The sequence below is a fragment of the Thermobia domestica genome, chromosome 7, assembly GCF_964235325.1.
Source record: "Thermobia domestica chromosome 7, izTheDome1.hap1.1, whole genome shotgun sequence".
In the NCBI taxonomy this organism is placed as follows: Eukaryota; Metazoa; Arthropoda; class Insecta; order Zygentoma; family Lepismatidae; genus Thermobia; species Thermobia domestica.
In genome coordinates this window covers 95740761-95768224 of record NC_137460.1, presented here as the reverse complement: position 1 = coordinate 95768224, position 27464 = coordinate 95740761, and the positions used below count along the sequence as shown (strand labels likewise).

At 36.5% G+C, this 27464-nt stretch overlaps 1 protein-coding gene across 2 annotated transcripts in view; it reads right to left on the bottom strand.

Annotated features, from left to right (window-relative positions):
- LOC145690294 (ATP-binding cassette sub-family G member 4-like) overlaps window positions 1-27464 on the bottom strand; it is a 103006-nt gene that overhangs the window by 48510 nt on the left and 27032 nt on the right. For both annotated transcript variants that reach the window (XM_081765066.1, XM_081765067.1), the window contains exon 2: window positions 22220-22395. In XM_081765066.1, coding sequence (XP_081621192.1) covers window positions 22220-22329 — 110 coding nt within the window. In that variant the 5' untranslated portion in view covers window positions 22330-22395. The remainder of the gene's footprint in view (window positions 1-22219; window positions 22396-27464) is intronic.

Below are 27464 nucleotides of genomic sequence, written 5' to 3'. Positions count from 1 at the left end.
ATAGTTGCCAATCCCTGTTTCTAAAAACTTTCCGTCCTTCCAGATGAAATTAAGACAAAAGTACTTTATTGGTTGAATCTCACTTGTAGCATACTTTCTTAATTTACAAAATTAAGCAAAACAAAAATTCAGAAAAATATTCTAGGATATTATTCAGCGTTTAACGTGGAAAACGTCCAAAAATTAAATTATATATATATATATATATATATATAGGTGCGGATCCAAGGGGAGCTATAGAGGCTATAGTTCCCCCCCTTGACGCTCAGGTATAGACTGGATAAAATGGGCTTCAATCCTGCTTTACACTGGATAAAGCGGCAAACTACGATTTAGCAACTCCTTTGATCATATCCTGGGTCCGTCACCAAGGGCACCGATTTCTCTCTGAATTTTTTTTTGGGGGGGGGCATTCAGATGCAGATGCAGATTATGTCAAATATTGTATATTCATAAATACAAAGGGGGCCCGGGGCCCTCGGCGCCCTTGTTCGCCACTGGATATATATATATATATATATATTAATCGATAGATCTCATTCAGCTGAACATAATGATATGGGTGAGTGTAAATTCCTCATGCGTATTTTTCGAGAAAAAACTAAAACCTAATTTTTTTGTGTAAACCCAGAAATTGATGTTGTATGGTAACCATGCCACCTATTAAGATTAAATTGATACTGAAATATATATATACTCTAATCCATAGGTAAAAGTCAGTGGGAACCGGGGGAATCCGTTACCCCATTTCTAGGAAATATCTATGGTGTCCCTCCACTTCTTAAAAAATTACAATGGTCAAAGACACGTACAAGGAACGACGTGACGTCCCGCTATCTTTTCAGATCCACTTTTACCCCTGTCTAATTGATTTTTTCATTAAACACTATAGCATAGCAAGAAGATAGTACAATGTGGTTAAGGAGATGGTTCCAAATTATTATAATATTTCTTAAAATTTTAATTTGTTTTATTATATTAAGAAGTAATGTTCAAAAAGATATTTCACTTAATATATAACATAGAACTGAATAAAATGACTTATTTGAAGCTAAATTATCATGCATAATTTTCGAGAAAAACAAATTTTATAGCGTTAGAAAAATGTTATTCATTTGGTAACTTGATGCAGCTAATAGCTTTTTATTCTACTCGAATAGATTATATATTACAGTTGGGCCTTGTTAACTCGAACCTCGACAACTCGAATTCCTTGATAACTTGATTTTTTTTACATTCCTTTAGTAAATATTTACATTGCAACTATTTGAAAATTAACAACAACATGCTCAAAAACTCCTAAAGTAGACAATGTTTCAACAACTCCGACATTGCTAAGTATTAAGTTTATTAGTAAACTGTGATGTCTTAGGTTTTCATAGCGTGCTCTAATTTAAGAATCAACTTCTAGTTTGCCTTTCTCACCTTAAAATTACACACACAAAAAAGAGCCAAACATTTGATTATCGTTTTAATATATGTCATCGACCATTTCCAGCGTTTGATCCACTGTTTCTTCCAGACATGTTTTTTTGGGGGGTGCTTCCTACGGAGCACTGTGAGTCCTCCCCCGGAGGAGACAAAAATAATACGTCTATAATATAATAATAAATAGAATAGTACCGTGTGAATATAATATGTGCCCCTCCGAATACTAAGTGTGTCCCCTTGGAATATTTTTTCTCAAATAAACACTGGTTTGACAGGATTTACTAATAGAAATATATGCTATTTTCAATAGGATGCTGGCGTGTAATTAGTCCCCTTTACATCCGATTCGAAGTTCTCGATGGGGTCGCGGTGACTCAGTGGAGCCCTACCCGCTGGTCTAGTGACTAGCCCGTGTGCCTTTGGTGTACGAGGTCCCAGGTTCGACTTCCGGTGGGAGAACCTTTGGAATTTTAACTGTACTCGATGTTTCTGTGTTCGTGTCCCTGTCGTTCTAGGTTACTGGAAAAGCGAGTTAAACGAGTAACAAGTAAGTAAAAATCAAGTAGAACCCAAGTAATTAAGTAGTTAAACAATAGGGGTGTACTGATACCACTTTTACACCGATACCGATACTGAAGAGGCCGATACCGATACTTTTGGACACATTTCTTATACACCCTATATTATCAGGAATTTTCAGAATAATGAAATGATCAACATTGTAATAGGGTATAGAAATATTAGATATACGGCCAAAATTTGACATCCAAAGACAAAAAGCAGAACTTCATATTAGGTTCCAACAAAAAAAAAAAAATATTTCCTCTAAATTTAATCCTGCTCATAAAATGAATTTAAAAACAGCAAATACTTATATAGTGTAAACTTAATTCTAAGAGTCAGTGATTGATATTTAGAGTGATAATGTACTTAGATAGTTACATTGCATTTATTAGTTTTTATTACATACATACAGTGGCAGCGATTGAACTTTAAACGTGGAGAGAGCAAGATATGATCTGAATATCTGTATATCAATGTTAGTTTTCCTGATTGTTTCTAACACTGTTCGAAACAATAAAACTACTTATTAACTTTAGAACAAATTGTTTTTAACCAATAAGTAGGGAAAAATAATGATAAAGTGAGCGTCTTGTGGGTTTCTTCCATAGCATTTTCTTCTGAATCGAAACCTCTGTCTCGTTTGAGATTCAAATGACAGGTCTGCTATCCTAACCATGGGCGCCCGAAGGGGAAGGGCAGGGTGTCCCCCCCCCCGCTGGCTTACGAAAATGTATACGTAGTATAGCAAACCATGTATATTAAATACCAGATGTAATATACCAACCATGGAATTGGCCCTCCCTAGGAAACTTTCTTCGGGCGCCCATGATCCTACTGAGGACCTTTGGCTTTTCTTCACCAGTATTTTGACATGGAGGGACTAAAAGTATCAGTTGAGTACGAATAGTGCAAATCAAAGGCGTACACATGCATAAAAAAATCGATTGTACAATTGATAATAATTTAGATCAACTTAAAGTCTAAAATAAATCGATGAAACATAAATGTCACTGTTAATACTAAATAAATTAAAAATAGTTCGGTAAATGTATCGGTAAATATCGGAGTCCATTTGCCGATACCGATACTCCCAAAAGTGGCCGATATCACCGATATCAATATATCGGTACGTCCCAGATATAGGCCCTATCGGTACATCCCTATTAAGCGATTTAATGAAAATAGTGGTAGAGAGTTCACCAATGGTGCGTGGGATCCTGGTTCGATCCCAGCTCGCGCCGTGTGGACTTTGTGGTGGACAAACACCGTCTGCGTGCGTTTCCTCGGGGTTTTCCCGTTTCCTCCCACTTTCTTCATTCCACCATTTCATTCATTTCTCATGACCACTGTCTCCTTTAGCCTAGTTGACGCAACAGTGGGACGTAAAACTGAAACATTTCATTTCATTTTCATTTTCGAAGTGCTCGATACCAATCGTTGGTTATATTATCGTTTGTGTTCTATCTTTTCATGGTGTAACTTACAGTGGCTGAGATAAACTTTTTTGCGCAACTAAGAAGATGTAACAACGCAGATGTTGCACGATTAATATCCGCCTACTTATAAACAGTTCCCGTTTAAACAATAGACTCGTGGTAATGTGCTTATTGTTTGTGTACGTGATTATTGTAAACACACGCAGCGTCAACAAAAAATAAATAATTATTCGCACGTGGTTTCCGAAGGTGGATGGTTTAACCAAGTTCATCCTTACAGTGTTGCTTACTATCGAAATGTTTAACTCAGTTTCTTTATAACAATAAAAATCTTGTACTTCCCAGTGGCGTATGCAAAGTGAAGGATTTAAAAAATGAAATGAAATGTTTGAGTTTTACGTCCCACGGTTATGCCGGTTAGGCTAAAGGAGACGGTGATTATGAGAGATGAGTGAAATGGTGGAATGAAGAAAGTGGGAGGAAACGGGAGAACCCCGAGAAAACCCACGAGCACGGTGTTTGTCCACCACAAAGTTCACTTGGCGGGGGCTGGGATCGAACCCGGGACCCCAAGCACCAGAGGTGAACGCTCTACCACTGAGCCACCGCGCCCCCCGTGAAGGATTTAACCTCTCTTGAGCAAGATATTATGGAAAAATAAATAGTACTCCCTCTTCCCTTATAAAATTCTGCGTACACCACTGATGCTTTCATCACATAAAGGGCTCCGACTGCCTGATTTTAAAATTTAAGAATGGGGCCGCCGCGGCTCAGTGGTAGAGCGTTCAGCTCTGGTGCATGGGGTCCTTGGTTCCATCCCAGCTCGCGGCAAGTGAACTTTGTGGTGGACAAATTCCGTGTGCGTGGGTTTTCTCGAGGTTCTTCCGTTTCCTCCCACTTCCTTCATTTCTCATCATCACCGTCTCCCTTAGTCTAGCCAGCATAACGGTGGGACGTGAAATTTAAAGAGAAAGATATTAAAATTTAAGAAACTGAGATGTGCACAATGTAATAGGCTATTCATGAAGGACAAATGGAAGAACTACCCTTTTGACGCACTGATATGCATCGATTGGTGTACTTTACTATTACCCTTACTGTGTCGCTGGTGGCATTGAAAAATTTGTTAGGAAGGATACTTATAGATAAGTACGACTATTCGTAAGCAATAACATTTCAGGAAGTGGCTTGGGGGGAAATCTTTCCCCCGTATAGCTGCAAAATTCTCCTCCGGGGCGATATCTCCGATTGTGCTCAGTGTAGATTAAAAGTATTGTTGCACTACTATTTTCCACATCCTGTATATTTAAAGTCCCACCCGGAGGAAAATTTCTGAGCCACCACTATTCGTATGTTCATAAAATATCTTTCGAAATACATACAGAATAATATACGTTTTACAATAGTAAAATAAAGTTGAACTTTCCAAGCATTGTTAACCTAACTCAGAAGTACTCAATCTGTGTAGTTCCAAGAAACATTAATGTAATACTTCATTTTGTTCCTCTTGTGGTTAATTACGTTATTGTTGATTCGTGTTTTGATATTGTCACACGATAATTCGGTTGAGGGTCTACTTGCACCAGAAGCAGTGACGGATCTAGAATGTAAAAAGTGGGGGAACCACCTAAAACCCAGACATATAAGTTTACTATATGTTCATAGGTTATGATATGAACATATATCATAAGTTTACTATAAATTACATTAAATAAGAGCTTAAGTTATTTTTGTAACTCAAAAAACTGGGGATCCTATCCCGCCGGGCTACATCCGGCATCAACCAGAGTCAGTGCTTGAGCCATCATGCCCCCCCCCCCCTGTAAAAAAAAAAGCTGGCTAGACTGCATTGTCCTGCCAGTGTACTTAGTAGACCGATATGAAGGCTATAGTTTAAAGCAGTACTTCTCAAAGTGTGGGTCGCAGGCCGTTTTTTGGTGGGTCGCGAGAAGTTTTCCCCTTTAATTATGAAAATTTTATTTCGATCCAGAAACATATGTTGTGAAGAACTATTCAGAAAATTAAAATTGATAGCGTTTGTTAATGAGATGAAGAGTAAGTGGTTACTCAGAGCTCTGCCCTGTCGTAGTCAGTAAAGATGCTGGGTTAGGATGGAAAGAGAGTGGGTGAGTCAAAATCTGTCATGGGGCAGGGCATTGCGTCGGGAGTGCAGTTAGCTCTGTGTTACCTTTCTATGGAAATACTTTAATCCTCTCTGCGCATGCGTACAATTTCATATGATACAATTATTGAGAAAGAATGTCAATGTGTATTTGAATAAAAGTAGGTAGGGCACAAAATACTTTTTATTATTTAACGTGGGTCGCAGTAAAAACAAGTTTGAGAGGCACTAGTTTAAAGCAATGATCTTCAAACCACGGTCTGCGGCCCCCTGAAAGGTTTTATTCAGCCCTCGACTCGTATTATGATTCGTACTCCTAATCTGATTAATGAAAGAAAATAATAGAGGAAAACATACAATTCTGGATTATTTTTTCTTCCACGATATTGGAGCGTTAGCTTTTGTGAATGAGACACTGTTGTAGATTTTAATAAATTCACTTGACCCGCCGAAAGTTTTTTTTTTTTTTTTTGGCTTTGGCCTCTTTTTAAAAGAAGGTCTGCCAATTGTTGGATATGTTGGCGAACCAACAATTTGCCCTTTTTACCTGAACGTTTTGATTTTACACTACAAATTCACAATTTTATCTCTTTCGTAGATGTTAACATTAGTAGTTCAGTTGGTTCGCTAATGATCGGCAATACGGCCAATTACAACGTAGGGCCAACGTTGGCGGTTGACTAGCCAATCATTTACCACTATTGTCTGTGCTGCTAGGGTATGTCTGAGAAAAAAGTGGCTTATTATGGGTACTATAAAAACATGATTAGATAAAAAAAAAGAAATAAAAAGTGATGGTTACATAGAATTCATTTGTTACACATCAAAATGAAGAGATCACTGAGGGCTATGAATGAATGGAAGATCCCTTCTTTAAGGCAAGTGACCACTCAGTGGTGGCAAAAATACAGTGCTTAACGAAGGCGATGGCACTTTAATATAAATTTACAACTATTGTTATAAGTGAACCTTAGCCATTGGCTTTTGTTTCGCGAACTGAAACATCCCCATTTTGGTATCTTCCCCTTTAAGTTTTGACACCACTAGCATATTGATCTGGATAAATTCAAGGTAAAGCACGCTGGAATGCATGTGTCTGTGGGTGAAATATGTTAACTCTATTATTAATGAATACAATAAAGCCAGCATTTCCACTACATGAATACATTAAATAATACATTAACAAAACTGTAAATCAAATCCACACATTTCCAATCATGAGAAAAGTATATTACATTTTTTTGTCTTTAAGCGATTAAGCTAATACTAAAAATACAAAAAGGGCATTTTGTTTCAGTTTGGTAGCTTATTAAATAAATATGTGTCACATGCACATGTTTGATTCTGTCACGTAAATGCATATATTTAATTAAACTACTTTATCTTGCAGTACAGCGCATACATGAGCAGCCAGAGAGAAAAGGTCCCAACGCCATTACTTCTGGATTTTTAGAATGTAGTTTGCTACTCCATTACACTACTATTTCAGTTCATACAAATTTATATAATGGCTGTTCTTTTTAATTCCCGGAATGATACTATAAAAAAAAATCATATGGATGGTTTACCATCTATTCATGTTTGTTCCTTTCAAAATACTTTCCTGCTGCATCTACATACACAATTATTCCAACACCTGTTATGAAATGCATTGGAGTTTCCTTTTCGTGTTATCGTGGATGTTCTACATATTGTCAAATAGTTTCCCTTAAAAGGTAGATTTCAGTATAGGGAAAGGAAAAGTCACACAGAACTACATCCGGCGAGTAGGGGAATGATGAAGGACACGGTTTTCTTTTTCAAGAGTCGGACCCAGTTCCTGAAGTGTAACACGAAGCATTGTCATGATGCAAACGGCACTCCCCAGACGCTCATTTGACCGGTCGTTTACGACGAACGGAATCACTTTAACTGTTGTAACATAGCTGTGTAAGCCTTCTTGTTGACAGCTTGGGCATGATGGAACAAATTAATGATGTACGATCTTAAACATGTCAAATAAAATAATTAATAACACTTCCAGATGACTTTCATTGGTACAACATTACCTTAGTTTGGAGATCTAATCCGTTCACATATTCTCTGTCATAATAATACTGACCAGGAATGTTGAATCGTTCCCGGCTGTTTCCCTAGTTCTCTGCTAGGTTGTGATACAAGTGTCGTGCTACTGTGTGCGAATTCTCGGCACGAATTCCGCTGATATTTGTCACATTACTACGTCTTCGTGTAAAATTGGGTGACACGAGGTTTATCTTACCCGCAATTTCAGGGACACTTAGTTAACGATCGAATATCACAAGTGTACTGACTTGGGCAATTTTCTTCTCATTCCGACTCACGGACGTGTAACTAGGACAGGGATCATCATCCACGGACAATCGCACATTCTTCCAGCTAAGAAACGTGCGAACATCGAACGGTCGTAACGCACCTCATTGATGCATAGCCGAAAGCATCGTACTTATAACATCCGAACGTGTCTGTAGCCTTTTAAACAAATCCACTGCTCCTTTCGAGCTCCTCCGTGGTTAAGCAGTTAGCGTACGCGCCTTTGGCGTGGAAGATCCGGGTTCAATTCCCGGCGGGAGCTCATGTGGTTCGGTTTCCACGTTAATCAGTAGGTCCACGTCTCATATAGCCTCGCTGCTGAAAGGGACATTAAACTCAAAATCAACTCAACTCATGCTCCTTTCGGTCACCCATTTCACAACTCGGCAAGGATCACAGAACACACCAAACAAATTAAGTCCGAGTTAAGGTAAGCGATAACGCAGTGTCGTATTCTGAGATGTTGTCACGTGTATCTGCAGTGAGTATTTCGAGATGCAATAAATACTTGAGAAAAAAATCGCCTGAGAAGTAAATGGATAGTTTTTATGTATGTATTAAATACGCTTCTGTAGTGTAATGAAAAATTTAGTACTGTATCAAAAAGTGTCTTCTCGATGATCGAATAAAAGGAATGGGAAACATTTTCATACCTTGGTGGAAACATAATTGCTACTCTGTTTTATTGTTTGTTTGTTTTTTTTAAATAAAAAATGAAATATGAGTACTTACGTAATTATAAACAGACAGATGTTATGTCTACTGCTAGTTAAAAAAAGAATTAGAGAAGCAGACAAAGGGTGATTATAACGTTCAGACAAGGGCGGATCCAGGGGGGCGATTGGGGCGATCCCCCCCAGAAGAGGAAACTTTATTGTTTTATATATAAATAAAATCCATCCCAGAGTTTGGAGCCCTTAAAAATAGCATTATGACAACCCACCGCCCTCCCCCCTCCCAGAAGTCGGTCCTGGGTCCGCCCCTGCGTTCAGATGTTGAAATGTTCTCCAGAACAAAACGAGTCTGTCGTTGATTTGACTTCAAGCCAGATGGAAGGTGCTTAAGCAAGAAAAGTATGTTATTGTACGAACAAAGGCCATAGCACCCACTCTTCCTAATAAAGTACTCATGAGATGCACAGCGGATCAAGCACCAACACTGCAAATCAAAATAGTTTTGCGACACATCAATGAAGAGCAAAGATTTCTTAAACTAAGAGAACTGTGTCTTCCATTAATTTCTCTTCAATTTCCGGATGTTATTCGCCTCTATGGAAGGCGAGATGGTACGGTGGGGAACGCTTTATGTATTGTGGTGGATGGTCCAGCATGATGATGATGACATGTGCACCCGCAAACTGTATCAGATTCAAATCTCGGTCGGGGTTTGGAGCCTTCATTAATAGGGTTCTGTCCTTTATTACTTCCGTGTTATATAAGGAAGCAAAATTCAAATTCAAAACGGCGATATCGTGCATTTGTTAGCAATATCAAACTTTCACCTCGCATTATGAGTATGAACATTGTTTAAACAGGTAAAATACATTTTAGTTGATACTTCAAATTATTAAATATTAGTGAGCAGGGGCAGCGATTAGGGGGGCAAGAGGGTCAGTTGCCCCCAATTTTTTAATTGACCCCTAATTTTATGTAGTTTCAATTGGAAATGTAAAGTTTATGCAGGCCTATGTATTACTGGTTCATAGAAAAAACATGATGCCATATAATATTTGCCGTTTCGTGAGTACGTATTGGTTATTTGTCTTTCCGAGGAGTTAAGAAAGTTACAAGAATTGCGTTTTAATTGCAATTCAAAGCAATTAATATTGGAATTGCATATTTCTTTATATGTCGCTGCATATATGTTTGTAGTATTTATTCTGTTTCATTTTCTAACAGTAATAACATATATTTAATAGCATGTGTAGAACTAAAAATATAAGTTGTTCATTAATCCCCAGTTTCAATATAACTTCTACAAAACAAGCCTCATTATGTATTACTATAAATAATATTATCCTTTCTATTTATATGTTTCGCAAATTTGTTATTAAATAATTTGATCACACAGAATTTTAAGATGTTCATGAGCAAGAAATCGAATCTCTTCTTATACTATCGTTGTTTAAGAGTACAAAGGGCTAGTACCTACTTGCTTTGCTCGTGTCAATTTACTTAATAAAATATGAAATATGATATACGGAAAAACAACCTTGCGTCAAACACAGTGTGAGAAATAACCACGAAAACTAACACTGATATACAAATATTCAGACAACGTCCAATCGCCGCCACTGTTAGTGATTGTATATACTCTGAATATAGTAATTCGTGCATGGAAGACATTAAACATCTTTATATGGCGTTCCTGGTGATATGTTTAGTGTTATGCGGAGTCAATCTTATATCTAGGATAAGAATATTGAGTTGTGAAGAGTTTTTTTTTTTTTTTTTTTTTTTTTTTTTTTTTTGTACATCATGAGAGTACATGGACCATCATACTTATTTCAGTTACGATGTCAATGGACCTTTGAAAGAAGGCAAAAGACTTCAGCTATTCTGTGAGATAGCGAGATGTTCAGTGTAACTGAAACACTCACGCCAGTAGTACCAGCCTATTGAGGAAACCCAGGGGTCTCCCAAGTGAAGACATTAACCTTACCCAACGAAATTACTCAGCTGACATCATCCGTTCCAGCGTCTGGTAGATTTATATTCTTCTCTGATTAGAATTACTATTTGTTTCTTTTCAGGCTAACGCCATAGAACAATGGCAGTAACGTAGCAGTTTAAAGTGGAGTACAATGGCAGCACCATCTGCAAAATCTGTTACCCTGGACCTAGTTGGCAACTTCTTCAATTTGGAGGATTTTTTGTTTTATTTCTATTATTATTTTACTTTCGCTAAACCGCCTACGATTGTATAGAACAACAGAGCAAAAGCCATCTCTGGACTATGTCCAAAAAATCTGGACAATGAAAACTGTCTCCAAGAGTATTCAGTCGTTAAGAGAAAGTTCATGGGCACGTATATAACTCAAGAGTTGCCGTTTCCAACTAGAGAAAGAGAAAAAGCGAAAGAGTGCAGAAAAAGGAAGTGCAACCACAATTTATGCTGTCTTTCTGTTTTCTCCCGCAATGCTGCACGCTAAGAAGAAAAAAAAAAGTAAACAATAAAATACGTTTTTGCCTACTCTCACACCCGTAAAATACTCTTTTCCTTATATGTTAGTTGAATGATTTATTATAGAAACCACAAGAAATTCCAAGCAGAGGAAGGAACAAATAATATAGAAGATACCGTATTGTAAAGAATTTTCCAGAAATATTTAATAACTGAAAAAAAAAAGACACACTCTCAGGAAAATTAACACAAATAAATCGACTTAACGGCGTACCTACGCCATCCATATTTCTTAGCCCACTGATTTTATTTATATATATATATAATTGGGGAATAATTTTTTTCTTTTCTATTTGAAATTAAGTACAATTTTAATTATTTTTTCTCCAAAATTAGTTAGATGTCCCTGTTTTCCAGAATGAATTTTCATTACCTACTTACATATAAATTTATTATTACGTAAATTAAAGTAAATTTATTAAACATTGATATTACATACATAGTTTACAACTAACTTTAATTTGATAAAGTAAGGCATATATAAATTGATTTGAAAAGTAAATCAATAAAAGGAAACTTTTACAATTCCAGTTCATTGTAAACAAAAATTAAATATTTTTTTAAAAAAAAAAGCCTCCTTATTTTTTTTAAAAAAAAGTTAAACAAAATAAAATAAATTGTACTGAAAAGTTTTTTTAAAAAAAAATGTTCTGTTTGAAGAAAATTATCTTTAGTAACTTTTTCTATTTATGCATGATTAAAAATGAAAGCATGGGGTGCGCTCACATCAGAGGCGGATCCAGGACGGACTTCTGGGGAGGGCGGTGGGTTGTAATACTGCTACTTTGAGCTGCTTTTAAGAGTTGCAAACTCTGGAATGGGTTTTATTTATATATATATAGAATAAGAAAGTTTCCTCTTCTGAGGGGCGATCGTCCAGATCTCCCCCCTGGATCCGCCCCTGGCTCACATTACAATTAATATATTCGTATCATGCAGTGGCAATTTTAGCGCATAGGCTGGGTAGGCACAGGCCTACCCAAAAATTTTGAAAAATATATAAACACAAAAAAGATACAATAAACAGTAAATATATTTTCCATTATTTCTATTAATGGTAGATAATTATTTAACAAATAGCATTAATCACTACTGCAAAAGTAATTTCCTACTGTCATTAACTAATCAAATGTGTATATGTATCCACAAGCTAGAGAGCGGGTCTACTCTAAATTAAACTTTTAAAACCGCCCCTGGTATCATGTAAGTATATAAAAGCACCACTCAGCATGATTTTCTTTTAACTTAAACATAGATTTTTTGAAAGAAAAAATAACACGTATTATATAAGTACGTACATGAGAGCATGTTCCGCATGATTTTCTAAGTATTCTGCCTATTGGCAGGTTCTGGGACTAATGACATTTTTTTTCTTTTTCTTCTTAATTTTCAGTTTGGGCCTAGAAATGTTTCTTCGATAATTCTGGATTTTCAGCTTCCTCTTTTAACTCCCAACATTTTCTTCTATTTTTCAAGCCATCAATCAGTTTTGTTCTTCTTCTCCCTATTCCTTGCTTTCCTTCCGTCTTTTCTTCCATGGCGGTGTGAAGAAGACAATTTCTTTGCAAGATGTGTCCAATCCAATTGGCCTTCCTAATTCCTCTAGAAGTGTCCTTTCCTCTCCTATCCGTTTTAAAACGTTTTCGTTTGTTGCTCTCTCTGTCCATTTTATCTTTTGCATCTTCGTCCAACATTGTATTCCGAAGCTCTTTAAATATTTCTTCTGTAATTTCCGTAATGAACCAAGTCTCTGAACCATACAGTCCAATGGTCCACATATAGCATTTGACCAACTTCTTCTTATTAGTTAAGAGTGATCTTTTCTTGTCGAATTCTTCTTTAACTATGGCAATTCTTGATCTGATCTCTTTGGTACAGTAAGCGTCTCTGGTCAAAATACTTCCCAGATATTTGAAATGGTCGACCTCTTCAAATATTCTTTGTTGTACTCTGACCCGTAAGGGCGCATTTCCACGGGATATTCTCAAGACTTTCGATTTTTAAATGTTGATTTCCATTCCATATAATTTCCCAGTGTCAACTATTTTGTCAAACATCTCCTATGATCCTTCTTCGGTTCTAGCTATAATAAACGTATACATTTTTTTTTTTAAAAAAAAAAGTACATTTTTTTCAAATCACTCTTCTTTTACTTTCTAATACGATTTGTTTTATTTTGTTTGTTAATTCTTTTACAGAAAATATGTTTCCTTTTTCAAATGTTATTTTCAACTTTTAAGTCAAACTAAATACATTTTCTGTCGTACAATTTTGTTGTGGTATAAATAAAGAAATAGGACTAGGCTAAGTAAACTGGAAAAAGCATAAGATGCACTAAATGATTCGCTATATATATTAAATCGGACTCAGGAGCGCCCGAAGAAAATTTTCTAGAGGGAGGGTCCATCTCCATTGTTGCTATATTATGTCTGCTATTTTTGGTATTTAATATTCGTGGTTTCCTATATTACGTATACATTTTCGTAAGCCAGAGGGGGGCCCGGGACCCACTCTGCCCCACCTTCGGGTACCCATGATAGAACTCAATGCTTTTAGTCTTAGAACCATTTTTTACAGACAAAAAAATCTCCTTTTTTGTACATCTTATAAAATAATTAATTTTATCATTTTTTAAAAATTTTATTAGGATTGTTTTGTCTCATAGTTCTTGAAGTCTTACGTATTTTCACAACCGCAGAAGTAATTTACCAAGATCTCTTGGATGTATTACTGTACATGTCAACTCCAAAATGTTGTTGACTGCATAACGGAACATACATATATATAGTTAGTGAAAAGTAATATCAATATTTAATTTTAAAAAAATATACAAAAATATATAGAAGTAACAACTGAATATTGTAATTTTCAGGATTTATGTCGCTGTACAAAATTTCACTATTCTATGACGGCACAAAATGAGTTAAATTAAGGTTGAAAGATCCACGAAAACGATTGAACCATTGTAAGTGAAAGAAAAGCATATAAGTTAAGCAAGTGAAAACATTTTGTATAATTTTCAATGTAAAACAATACCAAAGATGGCGCTAGTACTCAGCATCGTTAAGTTCTTGCTGATGTTCTGGGAGTTTGTGGTACCTCATATTGCAACGAAAAGTTTTAGCTTACGATTATTATTATTATTATTATTATTATTATTATTATTATTATTATTATTATTATTATTATTATTATTAAAGCAATATTATAGGTGGTAGTAGTAGCAGGTAAAACAAAAAAAAAAAAAAAAAACGAGCATGAAACACACTACTCATCTCATACATTTAGATCTTTTACTAGGCGAAAGAAAATAAAGATCGGGCAGCCCAATAAGGATGACCCACAGGTGGAGCAACGTAAGGTTAAGATTTGGCAATATTTCGACATATCGATCGACTGATCTATATTTTCGCGTATCAAAAGTACAATATCAAAAAGTCATTACGATCGAGATGTCGATATTTTTATAGTTTTGATATATCGATGTTTCAATAACCGATATATTGACTTTTTCAATATTTCGATATCCTACATAATTTTGATATTTCAAAATCTGACATTTTAAATAATGTTCACAATTTATATTTTTCACATATTTTGATATTCGATAAATTTATATATCGATTTTTTGATACTTTTCGATATCGAATATGACACTTTTCGACATTTCAATATATTACAAGATTTCAATGTATTCCAGTATTTTGATATTTTTCGATACCCGATATTTTGACATTTGCAATACTTCGATATTTGATACTGTAATTTTTTTCAATATTTCAATATTTTGGATACTCGAAATTTTTCAAGTATCTACATTTTGATTTTTTTTATATCTACAGTATATTTTGATATTTTGCTTTATTTTAATATTTTCGATATTTTGGTATTCGATATTTTTGATACATCGACATTTTGATGCTTTTCGATATACAGTATTTTGATATATTTCTATTTTTCAATAATTTTTTATATTAATATTTCAATAACAGATATTTTGACTCCGACAATATCTCGATATTTCAAGTTTTTGACATTTCAATATTTTTCGAGCTATTTTGATAGTCGTTATTTCGATGTTATTCGATCTTTCGATTCGAGTCGAGTTGCGATATTTTGTTAATATCGACTTTCGATAATATAACATAGTTACGCCACTGTGGAGAGAAAGCACGGTGGCTCAGTGGTACAGCGCTCACCTCTGATGCGTTGGATCCCGAATTCGATCCCCGGCCAAGTATGTTTGCGTTAGACAGCATCGTGCCCGTGGGTTTTCTCCGGATACTCCCGTTTCCTCCTACATTCTCATTCCACCAATACTTCCATCATCATTCACTTGCTTTAATCATCCGTCTCCCTTACCCTAACGGGCATAATCGTGGGGCGTTAAACTGAAAGAAAGAAATAAAGTAGAGGTGGAGAAAGAATTTTAACAACTGGCTCCTGAAACCGGAATTTTTTTCAACTTGTTCGGATAAACTGGTGCGAACCGGTTGAATGATACCACTGGACCTGACTATTATGGCCCGTACAGCTTTCTGACTAATAAAAAGTGGCTCTCACTTGAAAGAAGGTTTGAGAAGCACTGCGTTAAGGCATAGAGTGGGGATATACCAACACTTAATGTAATTAGTAACTAATTGCATGGAAAATGCGTACACAAACAAATATACATACAGCCACGCCCATGTATTGCATGTAACAGTAAAGAGAAATCCATTTGTTTATTTGAAATCACAAAAAATGATTCACTTGGGTTTCTATGATGGATCACGAAGACCAGTCATGACACTCTCAGAGGGAGTGAGCAAGATCATACTTAATAAACGAACCAGACTTGGGGTAAGGGACTTTCCAATGAGAGTGGTCAGGTCAAGGATATGACGTCATAACAAAGGATCAACTGAAGATTAAGGGACGCATAAATTAATTTACGGGTAAACCACAGCGGACATCAGGAAGGGCAATGAAGATATATATTTTTTTTTATAAAACCCTATCCTCACAGATTTCGAAGGTCACCACATTGTGTTTTTATTGTTATTATTTTTTTTTTATAATATGATGCAACGAAACCCGTATTCAACGAAATCTGTCCAACAAACAAGCGGAAACCCCTTTTTATCTCTAAATAACAAAAATAATTCGAGTTCGAAGTTACCTGTTTACGTTTCTTTCTTAAACTCTCGGAACGGCCAAAATGGCCCAGACTCTCAGAAATGTAAAATTCTTGTATATTAACCCGCAATTTTTTAGTTTCCAGGCCAAGAGAGGGTGTGTGGTACTGGTAACCACGCATATCTAGACACCAAATTGTCTCGATTTTTCACTAAACACATCATGTCTTACATGTATGCTCGTTTATTTAATTGATATATCTGATTATATACTTTAAAGAAATCTAATTAAAACTAGTTTATTTATTTCAAAATTTACCCCAAAACTCTTCTCCAAATTATAAGTCTACATTATTCGGCATATTTTTGGAACTGGAGGACCAGAATATTTTGCTTAAATTTCCTGCTTTCTTGCTATATTTTCTGTAATTTTTGATGGTTTAGGTAGGTTACGTTAGTTTTGGTTAGTTTAAGTTAGGTTAGGTTAGGATATTTAGATTCGTGGGGCCAGAATTCTTTGCTTTTAATTCGCACTTTTTCCCTATATTTTCTGTGTTTTTGATGGTTCAGGCTAGGTTAGGTTAGTTTAGGTTAGGTTAGTTTGTATTATGTTAGTACTGGGTCATTCCACGCCGAATCGTACAGGGGTGTCACCCGACCATCTCCGATTGCAATGAAATTTGGTATACAGTATCTTTAGACAAATATAAGAACCCGTATTTTTTATTTTGCCCATATTAGCTCTGGTTTGGTTTTGACAGCCTTCGAAAGAGAACTCTGCCCGACGAATTTGTGTATGCTGCGATAAATGAACGGCATGTACCTCGGAACTTCAACTGAGCATCATAAAGCCACGTTTGACCCAAATGTATTCAAATTCATCAGACTAAATGAATATTGCATGAGGAGTTTACAAAACAGGTCCAAAACGGCATAATTACATTTCCAAACCATGAAATTTAGTTTCAAAATGGCGGAATAGAATTTTTCGAAGGTACTTATTAAATTACGCAAAACTTTTTTCTCTAAGAGGGGAATTCAATGAGTAAATGCCGGTTAAGGGAGTACATAATGCTCTATTAGGAGAATAAACAATATCCGTGGGTTTTGGTTTGTAACAGCCTATAGAGCGCCTAAGTAAATTTATGACCTTAGGCTTGAGAGTACGGGCAATACACCATAGATATTACAAAATATTGCATTTCGTAAAAGAAGCACGGCACTTGGTAACTGGGGTAGTAGTTTCTAACAGAAACTATTTTAGTACAGTCCCCATGAAAATATACCTTAAAAACCAAGATGGCGGCATTGCAAAATGGCGGCACATGGTAGCTAGTTTTGCGTCACACAAATACAAATTGATGTAGGGCCATGTAACAAAATAGGCAACTTAAATATTGATACGAACGCTATGAATACAAAATTACCAGACCACAAAGACATTGAGAATTCAAGATGGCGACATTGTTTGGGATCGTATGCACTGTATATTGCAATACAAGCGCTCATTGGTATTCGATTTTAGAGTGCCAGCTGACAGTAACGCCATTACATTGCTACTCAATTCAGCATAAGTTCTCCATTAATACCCTATTGACCACGGTAAACTACAAATTGTCATTGTTAGCTCTACCAGATCAGTCACGAGCCGCCACTGCTGCCTAACTACGTACAAAACATTCAATTATCCAAACAAAAAAACAAACACAGTTAGTTTCATATCCATGCATTTTCAAATGTTTGTATTAGGTATATACAATGACAGGTGTAATCCATGAGTCATATAAATAGGTTTCAACCTGCATATCTGCAGGTCTGACCTTGCACATTCTGGTTGCATGCAGTCAGTTGTCGCGCAGTCAGCCTTCAGGCAAGTTGTGTGAGCAGCAAGTGTGTCAAGTTGTGTGTTTAAATATTGAATTTTGCTTGTTAGTTGTGTTGACCAAAAGGGAAGAACTTATTTTTTTAGGCTTTTGTGTACGTATCGGACAGTGATTAAAGAACTGGTTCCTCGATAGTGAAGAGAAGCGCAGTGGAACGTAAACCATACGACATGACTAATGAACCAAAATAGGGTCCTTGTTCTCTTTCTGTTGACGGACAATGTAGTGTAGGTTTATTGCTTGATGCTAAGTGTCATTTGGACGGGTATACAAATAAAAAAGACGTCGTTAGTTTTTCTGAATTATGTGAAGAAGAGAAAGAGCTACTTGTGTGGAGAATACAAGGCTTTGTCCCAGAAACGGATTCTTTACTTTGTTTACACCATTATTGTGAATATTTAAAGTATTTTGAGAAAAAGTGTCAAAAGTGTTGTGATCCTTTAAAATGCCACAAGAAGGTAAGAAAAACTGATCTACGTTCCATAATGCTCCATTATGCAAAGGATGTTCAGAAGAGGAAAGGAATCACGCTGTTACCTGGTCAAAAATTTGTGGCAATTGCAGAAAATCTTTGAAACCTGACATTAGTGATGACGACAACGTTTATCCCAGTTGTTCTATAGCTATGGCGCCTACAAAAGAAATGCTTTCTTCCCCATCCCCAGAATACTCAACTGCAGATAAAGAAGATGTGAACTCAATAATGATGAATGTAGGTGCATCCCCCATAAAAGTGAAGTCTCTGTCATCCCGTACGAAAATAAAGTATGCTAAACGAAAAGTAACCCAAGTGAAAGCAAAAATAAAACCGAAAGTGGCACGTGTGTTGAAACTTCCGTGTGATGTTTTAGTAACTAATTCTTCCGATTCTTCAGAAGAATCCGTGAGTAGCCTGGAGAAAAAAGCCCAAGATCTTGATTATCTTGTTGAGAGAATGAAGGAAAAACTGAACTTATGTACTTCTAGAAGAGAAAAAGTACAGATATTAACGATAGCACCCCACTCGTGGTTACGTCAGAGAAAAGCTTCTGAATTTCAAGTTTCAGAGTACATAGTCAATAAAGCACGATGGTTGTCTAGCAATAAAGGAATCTTGGCTTTACCTGAACCGCCGGAAGGACGGAAACTTGCTGCAGAAGTTGAAGAAAAGGCCAAAGCGTTTTACGAAGATGATGAGTACAGTCGTCTTATGCCTGGCGCAAAAGACAAAATTAGTGTTGCTAGAAACGTTTATAAACAGAAACGCTTGTTATTATGCAATCTTGAGGAACTTTACAGAGCCTTCAAGGAAAAATATCCTGATCTCAAAATCGGTATTTCTAAGTTTCATCAACTACGACCCAAATGGTGTGTAACAGCGGGTCAGCCAGAGACGCATTCAGTTTGTGTATGCTGTAGGTTTAGACAAATCTAAACTAAGTGAACTGACTGATATGTTAGTTTGTGACAGTAGTAATCGGCAATGTATGCTCAGAACGTGTGACAAGTGTCCCTCGTCGCAAAAAGTAGAAACGTTTCTTAGAAGTGTTCTCGAGGATTATGATGATACAGATGAGATACAATATTCGCAATGGGTAGCTACGGACAGGACCCAACTTCATACAACAACTTGAGATTTTGATACCTCATTCATATATTTCTAAACACCAAATGCAGTATGTCAAAGACAGGAAACAAAATCTTACTTCGGAGGAAATGCTTGTTCTAATGGATTTCGCAGAAAACTATGGTTTTATCTTGCAGGACGAAGTGCAGTATTATCATTGGACACACTGCTCTAGTACCGTACACTCAGTGGTATTGTACTTCCGTGAAGATGACGAACTGCGTATAAAATCAATGTGTTTCATATCTGAGTATATGAAACACGATGTTAACTTTGTCTATGAAGTACAGAGCAGAGTGATACAATACATAAGAGATCAGCATCCTGGTGTTAGCAAGATTGAGTATGTCACAGATGGAAGTGCTGCCCAATATAAAAACTACAAGAATTTAGTGAACTTATGTTATAATGAGCAGGATTTCTCAATTGAAGCATCATGGACGTTTCACCCTACAAGCCACGGCAAGTCTGCTTGTGATGGTATAGGCGGAACTGTCAAAAGAAGTGTAACGCGTGCAAACTTGCAGAGACCTTACAAAAAACAAATATGTACAGCGCAGGAAATGTCACAGTTTTGCAGTGAACACTTTGCACCTAAAGTGACCGTCCAGTTTATCAAGGAACAGGATGTTACTGCCGTGGCAGCTAATCTAAACTTTCGTTTTACAAAACATAAAACTGTACTAGGAACCCGTTCCTACCATTATTTCAAGGCAGTCTCCACAACGGAAATTGCTGCATAGAGGATGAGCAACGATGAAAGTTTTTCTCTGAGGCACAGCTTTTCACAGGTGACCAGATTCAGAGAACTTCAACTTAGTTCCTACGTTAGTTGTGTATACGAAGGACAGTGTTATATTGAGAAGATATTAGAACTTGACGACGACAGCAACGATGTATGGATCAAATTTATGCATCCTCATTGGCCTTCAAGGAGGTTGTACCGGCCAGAGGATAAAAACCACGGCAGAGAAGATAAGTGCTGGGTCCCACTTGCGAATATTCTATGTGCGATAGAAGTTCCTGACGCTATCACGTAGTTCGGAAGGCTGCAATACAAACTCACTGCAAAGAGTGTTAAGGACATTCAGGCAACATGGACTAAACGAAATTAAATGTACTCTAAGCATAACTCAACGTTAAATATTTCAAGTTAGGTACTTCATGTATGATTGTTTGACGTTCTATTCACTTCAACTTACGTACACAGCCGCCATCTTGAAACCTAAAGTGTATCTTCTGAAGGTGTTATATTTAAATATTAATGTGAATACATATTTTTCTCTGTAGAAGTTGTATGCCTCTTCTTGGATTTGTAGTGTAGATATAAGGAAACCATTACTTACATGCTGACATTTGCAGAGGCCGCCATCTTGGATCCTACGGGAGTTTTCTTGTCGGATTTCGTTCTAAAATAACTTAGGTAAGTGTGCTTTCTGAAGCGGTATACTTTTTTGCTAAATACAGTGAACATTTCTTTTGAAATTTGCAGTACATAGTTCCCAAAACAATATTTAGGAAAGGTCGCCATCTTGAATTCTCAATATCTTTGTGGTCTGGTAATTTTGTATTCATAGCGTTCGTATGAATATTTACGTTGCCTATTTTGTTACACGGCTCTACATCAATTTGTATTTGTGTGACGTAAAACTAGCTACCATGTGCCGCCATTTTGCAATGCCGCCATCTTGGTTTTTAAGGTATATTTTCATGGGGACTGTACTAAAATAGTTTCTGTTAGAAACTACTACCCCAGTTACCAAGTGCCGTGCTTCTTTTACGAAATGCAATATTTTGTAATATCTGTGGTGTATTGCCCGTACTCTTAAACCTAAGGTCATAAATTGACTTAGGCGCTCTATAGGCTGTTACAAGCCAAAACCCACGGATATTTTTTATTCTCCTAATAGAGCATTATGTACTCCCTTAACCGGCATTTACTCATTGAATTCCCCTCTTAGAGAAAAAAGTTATGCGTAATTTAATAAGTACCTTCGAAAAATTCTATTCCGCCATTTTGAAACTAAATTTCATGGTTTGGAAATGTAATTATGCCGTTTTGGACCTGTTTTGTAAACTCCTCATGCAATTTCCATTTAATCTGATGAATTTGAATACATTTGGGTCAAACGTGGCCTTATGGTGCTCAGTTGAAGTTCCGAGGTACATGCCGTTCATTTATCGCAGCATACACAAATTCGTCGGGCAGAGTTCTCTTTCGAAGGCTGTCAAAACCAAACCAGAGCTAATATGGGCAGAATAAAAAATACGGGTTCTTATATTTGTCTAAAGATACTGTATACCAAATTTCATTGCAATCGGAGGTGGTCGGGTGTAAAATTGCATTTTCGCTGTACGATTTGGCGTGGATTAGCCCTACTTAGTAATTTCCCTTACGTAACATCAACTCATTTCTCCTGTAAACATAGTGATTTTGTCTGATTTTGGCTCCCCAGTTCCAAAATTATCCCCATTATCTTTGTATCTGATGAGATTATGTAGGAAAATTCTCAAAGTAAGAATAAAGGAATTTTAAAAACACTCACCTGAGCACAAAACCATTGTTGAGGCTCTCTGTATGAGCAGAGAAAACGACTGCAGTGTCTTTGTCTAGGTTACAAGAAAGACGAACAAAGCTTGCCTTCCTTTCGTCCATTTGAGATCAAAATCAATGGAATGTCCAATAACAAAATTTCCCTGATGAATTAGAATAGTCAGCTATCTGTAACGAGAAAAATTGTTTAATGTAAAAGCTGCGTTTAATGCACAGTGATATCTTAATACAATACAACCTCGTTTATCAGGACTAACTGGTTTAAAGACAATCCGGGTAATATGCGTAATAAGCAAACTAAGCAGACTCTTTGTTTACTACGATAACTTTTCACATTATTTGTTGTCCCCTATCTTTTGTTTCAAATACGTGTGGGGTATGAATGAAGCACGGTCATGCACACGCTTTATCATTAATGGTTCAGCTGGAATGATGTCGGGCTGATGTTCCAAGTATGCCATAATGTTTGTCAGCTAGTGCGCAGAATCTGCATGCGTCGACAGCTGTTTTTTGAAATGTCCACAAATCTGATCCGGATCAACAAGGGCTGGATAAACGAGGTTGTACTGTATTGGATTTCTAAGCAAACTTTGTGTACGTGATTCTTGGTTTGACCTTTGTATAGTACTCCATAAATTAGGGTTATACCCAAGGATCCAAGCAGGAAAGTTCAAAAGCATTAAGGGTTTTCCTTTATGCTCCTCGTCATTTTTTTTTTTTTTTAATGAATAACTTGAAGCAAATACAGACTATACAAAAAATAGTAAAAATGAACCGGATAGTATCGTACCTACAAAATGTTATTAAGGTAACTCTAAATGTTCCAATGTTGCCAACAGGTCACGGCACGTTTCCCTATCTTTTCAATGTATGTTGTATACTGCGACAGCATAAGTAGTTAAATCAAATACACGAGATCAATATTGACACTATGCCCCCAAAACAATCATTGTAGAGAACACTTAATTTTGTTCTTCAGAAACATACTTGGGCGCAACCACGTGCGGTGAGCACTGTGTCCGGACCTCTCCCGAAAACATCCTAACTTAACATACATTTGTACACTTTACAATATGATTGATGTAGCATGAAATTTTGATCTTACACTTCATCTGTACACTTTCTATTATAAAAAAAAGTATATATCTTTTTTTTAATATACTGAAAGTATTTTTTCGGGTGCACGATAATACCCATTCAACAGTAGATAGATAGTGACCAGTGGCGTATTTAGGGGGGCTTCCGGGCTTAAGCCCCCCCGAAATCTTACTTACTATAGTAAAGTATATGAAATATCCTGCAGAATTTTCACATTTTCAGGCAAAGCCCCCCCCCCCCCCGAAAATTAGCAAAGCCCTCCCCGAAACAAAATCGTAAATACGCCATTGGTAGTGACTTATAGTATTGTACCCCCAGCTATGACCCCTCCCAACGATAATTTCTGGGTGCGCGCCTCTAGAAACATGTTTCGAATAATAACACTCTCAACAATAAAAAGAACCTATATATACGAGGGTCATTCGAAAAGTCATGGCAACTATTTTTTTTTTCTCGAAGATGGTAAAGAATTAAAAATTTCTGAAATATGCAAATCGAAGATTACTTCATATGGAAACATTATATGTAGGAAAATGGATGAATACATACACCACAATAAAGATATAGCACGAGAAAAAAAGACGAAAAAAAATTATGTCGTTCCAAAAGTGTTTCTGTCAATTGCAAATGTAGCTACGTGTTCCTGCCCTGTACTATTGTGGGGGCCGCGGTGGCTCAGTGGTAGAGCGTTCACCTCTGGTGTTTGGAGTCCCGGGTTCAAACCCTGCTCCCGCCAAGTGAACTTTGTGGTGCAAACCCCGAGAAAACACCGTGTGCGTGGGTTTTCTCGGGGTTTTTCCGTTTCCTCCCATTTTCTTCATTCCAACATTTCATTCATCTCTCATCATCACCGTCTCCTTTAGCCTAACCGGCATAACCGTGGGACGTAAAAATCAAAAATTTCATTTCATTTCCTGTACTATTGTGTACTGTTGCAATTGACAGTAAAACATGTTTGAAACGACAAATTTTTTTTTCGTCTTTTTTCTCGTGTCATACCGTTATGGTCGTGTGTGTGTGTGTGTTCACCCATCTCCCTACATGTAATGTTTACATATGAACTAACCTTCCATTTGCATATTTCAGAATTTTTTTTAATCGTTACCATTTTAGAGAAAAAAAATGGTTGCCATGACTTTTGCAATGGCCCTCATGTATGTATATATATATATATATATATATATATATATATATATATATATATATATATATATATATATATATATATATATATATATATATATATATATCATAAACTGCACAGATTACCGTGTTTACTTGCGTAATAGTGGCACTTTTTGTAACAATTTTTTAATACGAAAATCCAACTGCGACTATTACTCGACGAAAGCTGCTATTCAATTATCGCTACGATCAAAACAAGTTCAAATTTTGATGCATACAGCATTGTGTCAACATAAAAAGTAAAATACAGCCTACATACGGAAAAATATTGAAACTTGTAAAAATCAGACTTATAAAAAATTAAACAGACAAGATGGTTGTTTAACAGGTACCATATTGGCATGAGTGATACTTAGAGGGGTACGCGCAGAATGGAGGGGGGAAGTAAGTGGTCTAATCTCTGTTCATAGATGGGCCACAATGTTATGTATTAGTATACACGTAAAGTTCTTTTGCTCGTACTTCCCCAAGATAAGTAACTTCGAAAAAAAATCTCGTTCACAAAGACAAAAATCCCGTAGACTGTAAGTTTTATGGAGGGAAATTTTTTAAGCACATGTTTTTACTACAAACTTAAGGTACGACTTTTATGCGAGGGTAACCATTATGCGCGTAAAGACGGTATTTCATGATTTTTTTTAAAACAAAGTTTGAATATTCATCTCTTGAATTTCATTGAAATATTTTTTTTAAAAAGAAAGAAAAAGAAAACTAGAAAATATATTGGTAAGATAAAGGGATAAATGTAGTGTCATTTATTGGCTAATAGCGTTCGTTTACACTCACTTCAAATGAACTACGAATTCCTTCCACATTTTTTTTTTCTTATGGGCCTCAAATCTCGGTGCGTAGTATACGATGTTAAGTGAAGGGAACGATTTCTGCACTACCTAAAGCCCTTGAAAATACCTATTAGTGTATGTAATACTATAAGTGTATAATTACTAGAGACTTTCTATTTCAAGTATGTCTCTGCTGGCGCTGCTGCCGATATGTGTTTTCCAGTATCTCCCTCGAAAGAGGAGGAAAAAAGTTGCTGTGGCCGAGATCCTTCAATAGTTGGATGAGGACACGGTTCTTTCTTTTCCCAAAGAAAAGGAAAGGTTTCCTCCGTAGGAGGGTGGCGGGGGTGGGGACGAAGTATGTTTCACATTTCTTTCCGATGGCTCACTTGAAATAGAAAGACTATAACTTTCCAAAATTATGATATTGTATGTTGTTAATGAGTGATTTACAAAAAAGAAAAAAGAAAGAAAGAAAAAGTGGCAGGCAGAATAGTCAAGTAGCGTTGCCCAAGGGCGCCGATTTCTCTGTAACTTTGGGGGGGGGGATTCATAAAAAAAATACATATAACAATACATACAACAAGAGAAAATACATACAAAAATACATATACATAAAAATACAGGGTAGCCCACATGATCTTTGTCCCCCCCCCCAGGATCGGCGCCCTTGGTGTTGCCCACGAGACAACAAAACGAGTAGAGTCGTATTTTTTGGTAGTAAAGTAATATTAATTTCATATACGTGCAATACATATTTATTTATTTATTGAACAAATTCCCAGATACAGCATAATTGTGCCATTTTACACAGGGAAATGTCAACAAGCGGAGGGAAAAAATTAAAAAATAAACAACAACAGTAACATCAATAGTACTGTATTAACAAACAGTGCACAAGTAATATTATTTGGCCAGCACCCGTTTTATTGCTCTTTCAAACACCGGGTAGCTCGAAAACATGTCCACCTCACTAGTTAGATCATTATAATAGTTCGGTACTCGGTGAAAAAGAGACCTCTGTATAATTGTCAATCTAGGGCGTGCAAGGTGGAATAGGTGGGTATTCCGAGTTTTGCGGGAAGGGATAGTTGTTGAATTAGGGTTTCTGATCATAGGTTCCCATTAACAATCTTATGAAGAAACTTCAAATCAGAGTTATTTCTGCGTACTTCCGGCGTCTGGATATTAAGATATCGCAAAATTTCCTCCTTAGGTAATATTCGAACTGCGGGAACACGAAAACGTACTATTGTAATAAAGAAGTTGAGAACAGACTCAAGTCTAGAGAGATGTGTAGATGCGGCCATGGCCCATATGGGAGAGCAGTATTCGATCTTGGGTGCTATTAGAGTTTTATAGAATGTTGTTAATGATGCCACAGTACGTAGTTCAGTGAATCGGTAAAGAAGCCCCAGCATATGCATTGATTTCTTAACTATTGAGGAGATGTGGTCAGAGAACGAGAGTTTCGAATCAAAGATGACGTTATGACTGGCAGAATGTGTTATAGAGGAATCGTTAATATGGTATTTGGAGGGAACAGGAGACTTTTTCAGAGTAATTGTAATACTGTCACATTTCTTACTGTTAAGTTTCAATTGCCACATTTCACACCAGTCTACAAGATAATTTATGTCTTCCTGTAGGGCAATTGTGTCGTGGAAACTTGATATTTCTCTATATAATTTGCAATCGTCAGCAAAAAAGCAAAAGGCCACTAGGATTAACTGATAGGTGAAAGTAGAGATCGTCCATATACAGGACAAATAGCAGGGACCCTAGTACGCTTCCCTGAGGCACCCCCGAGGTCACAGGTTGGGAATTAGAAGTCGGCCCTGAAGAACAACTTTCTGTTTACGGCCCTTTAGATAGCTGGTGATTAAAGAGAGAAATTTACCATGTACATTAAGCCTATTGGAAATCTTGTGGAGAAGAAGAATCTGACTGACAGAATCAAAGGCCTAGGAGAAATCAAAATAAATGACATGTAATTGAGTATTGTTATTTATACATTGAACTGCACAGGAAAGAAGAGTACTTAAGTTTGTGAGACTTGAGCTTTTCGGTAGAAAGCCATGCTGAGAAGCGTGAATGTAAGGCGACGTGAATTTGAGAAGCCTGTCTTTGATTATTTTTTCGCAGATAATAGATATTACAGAAAGAAGAAAT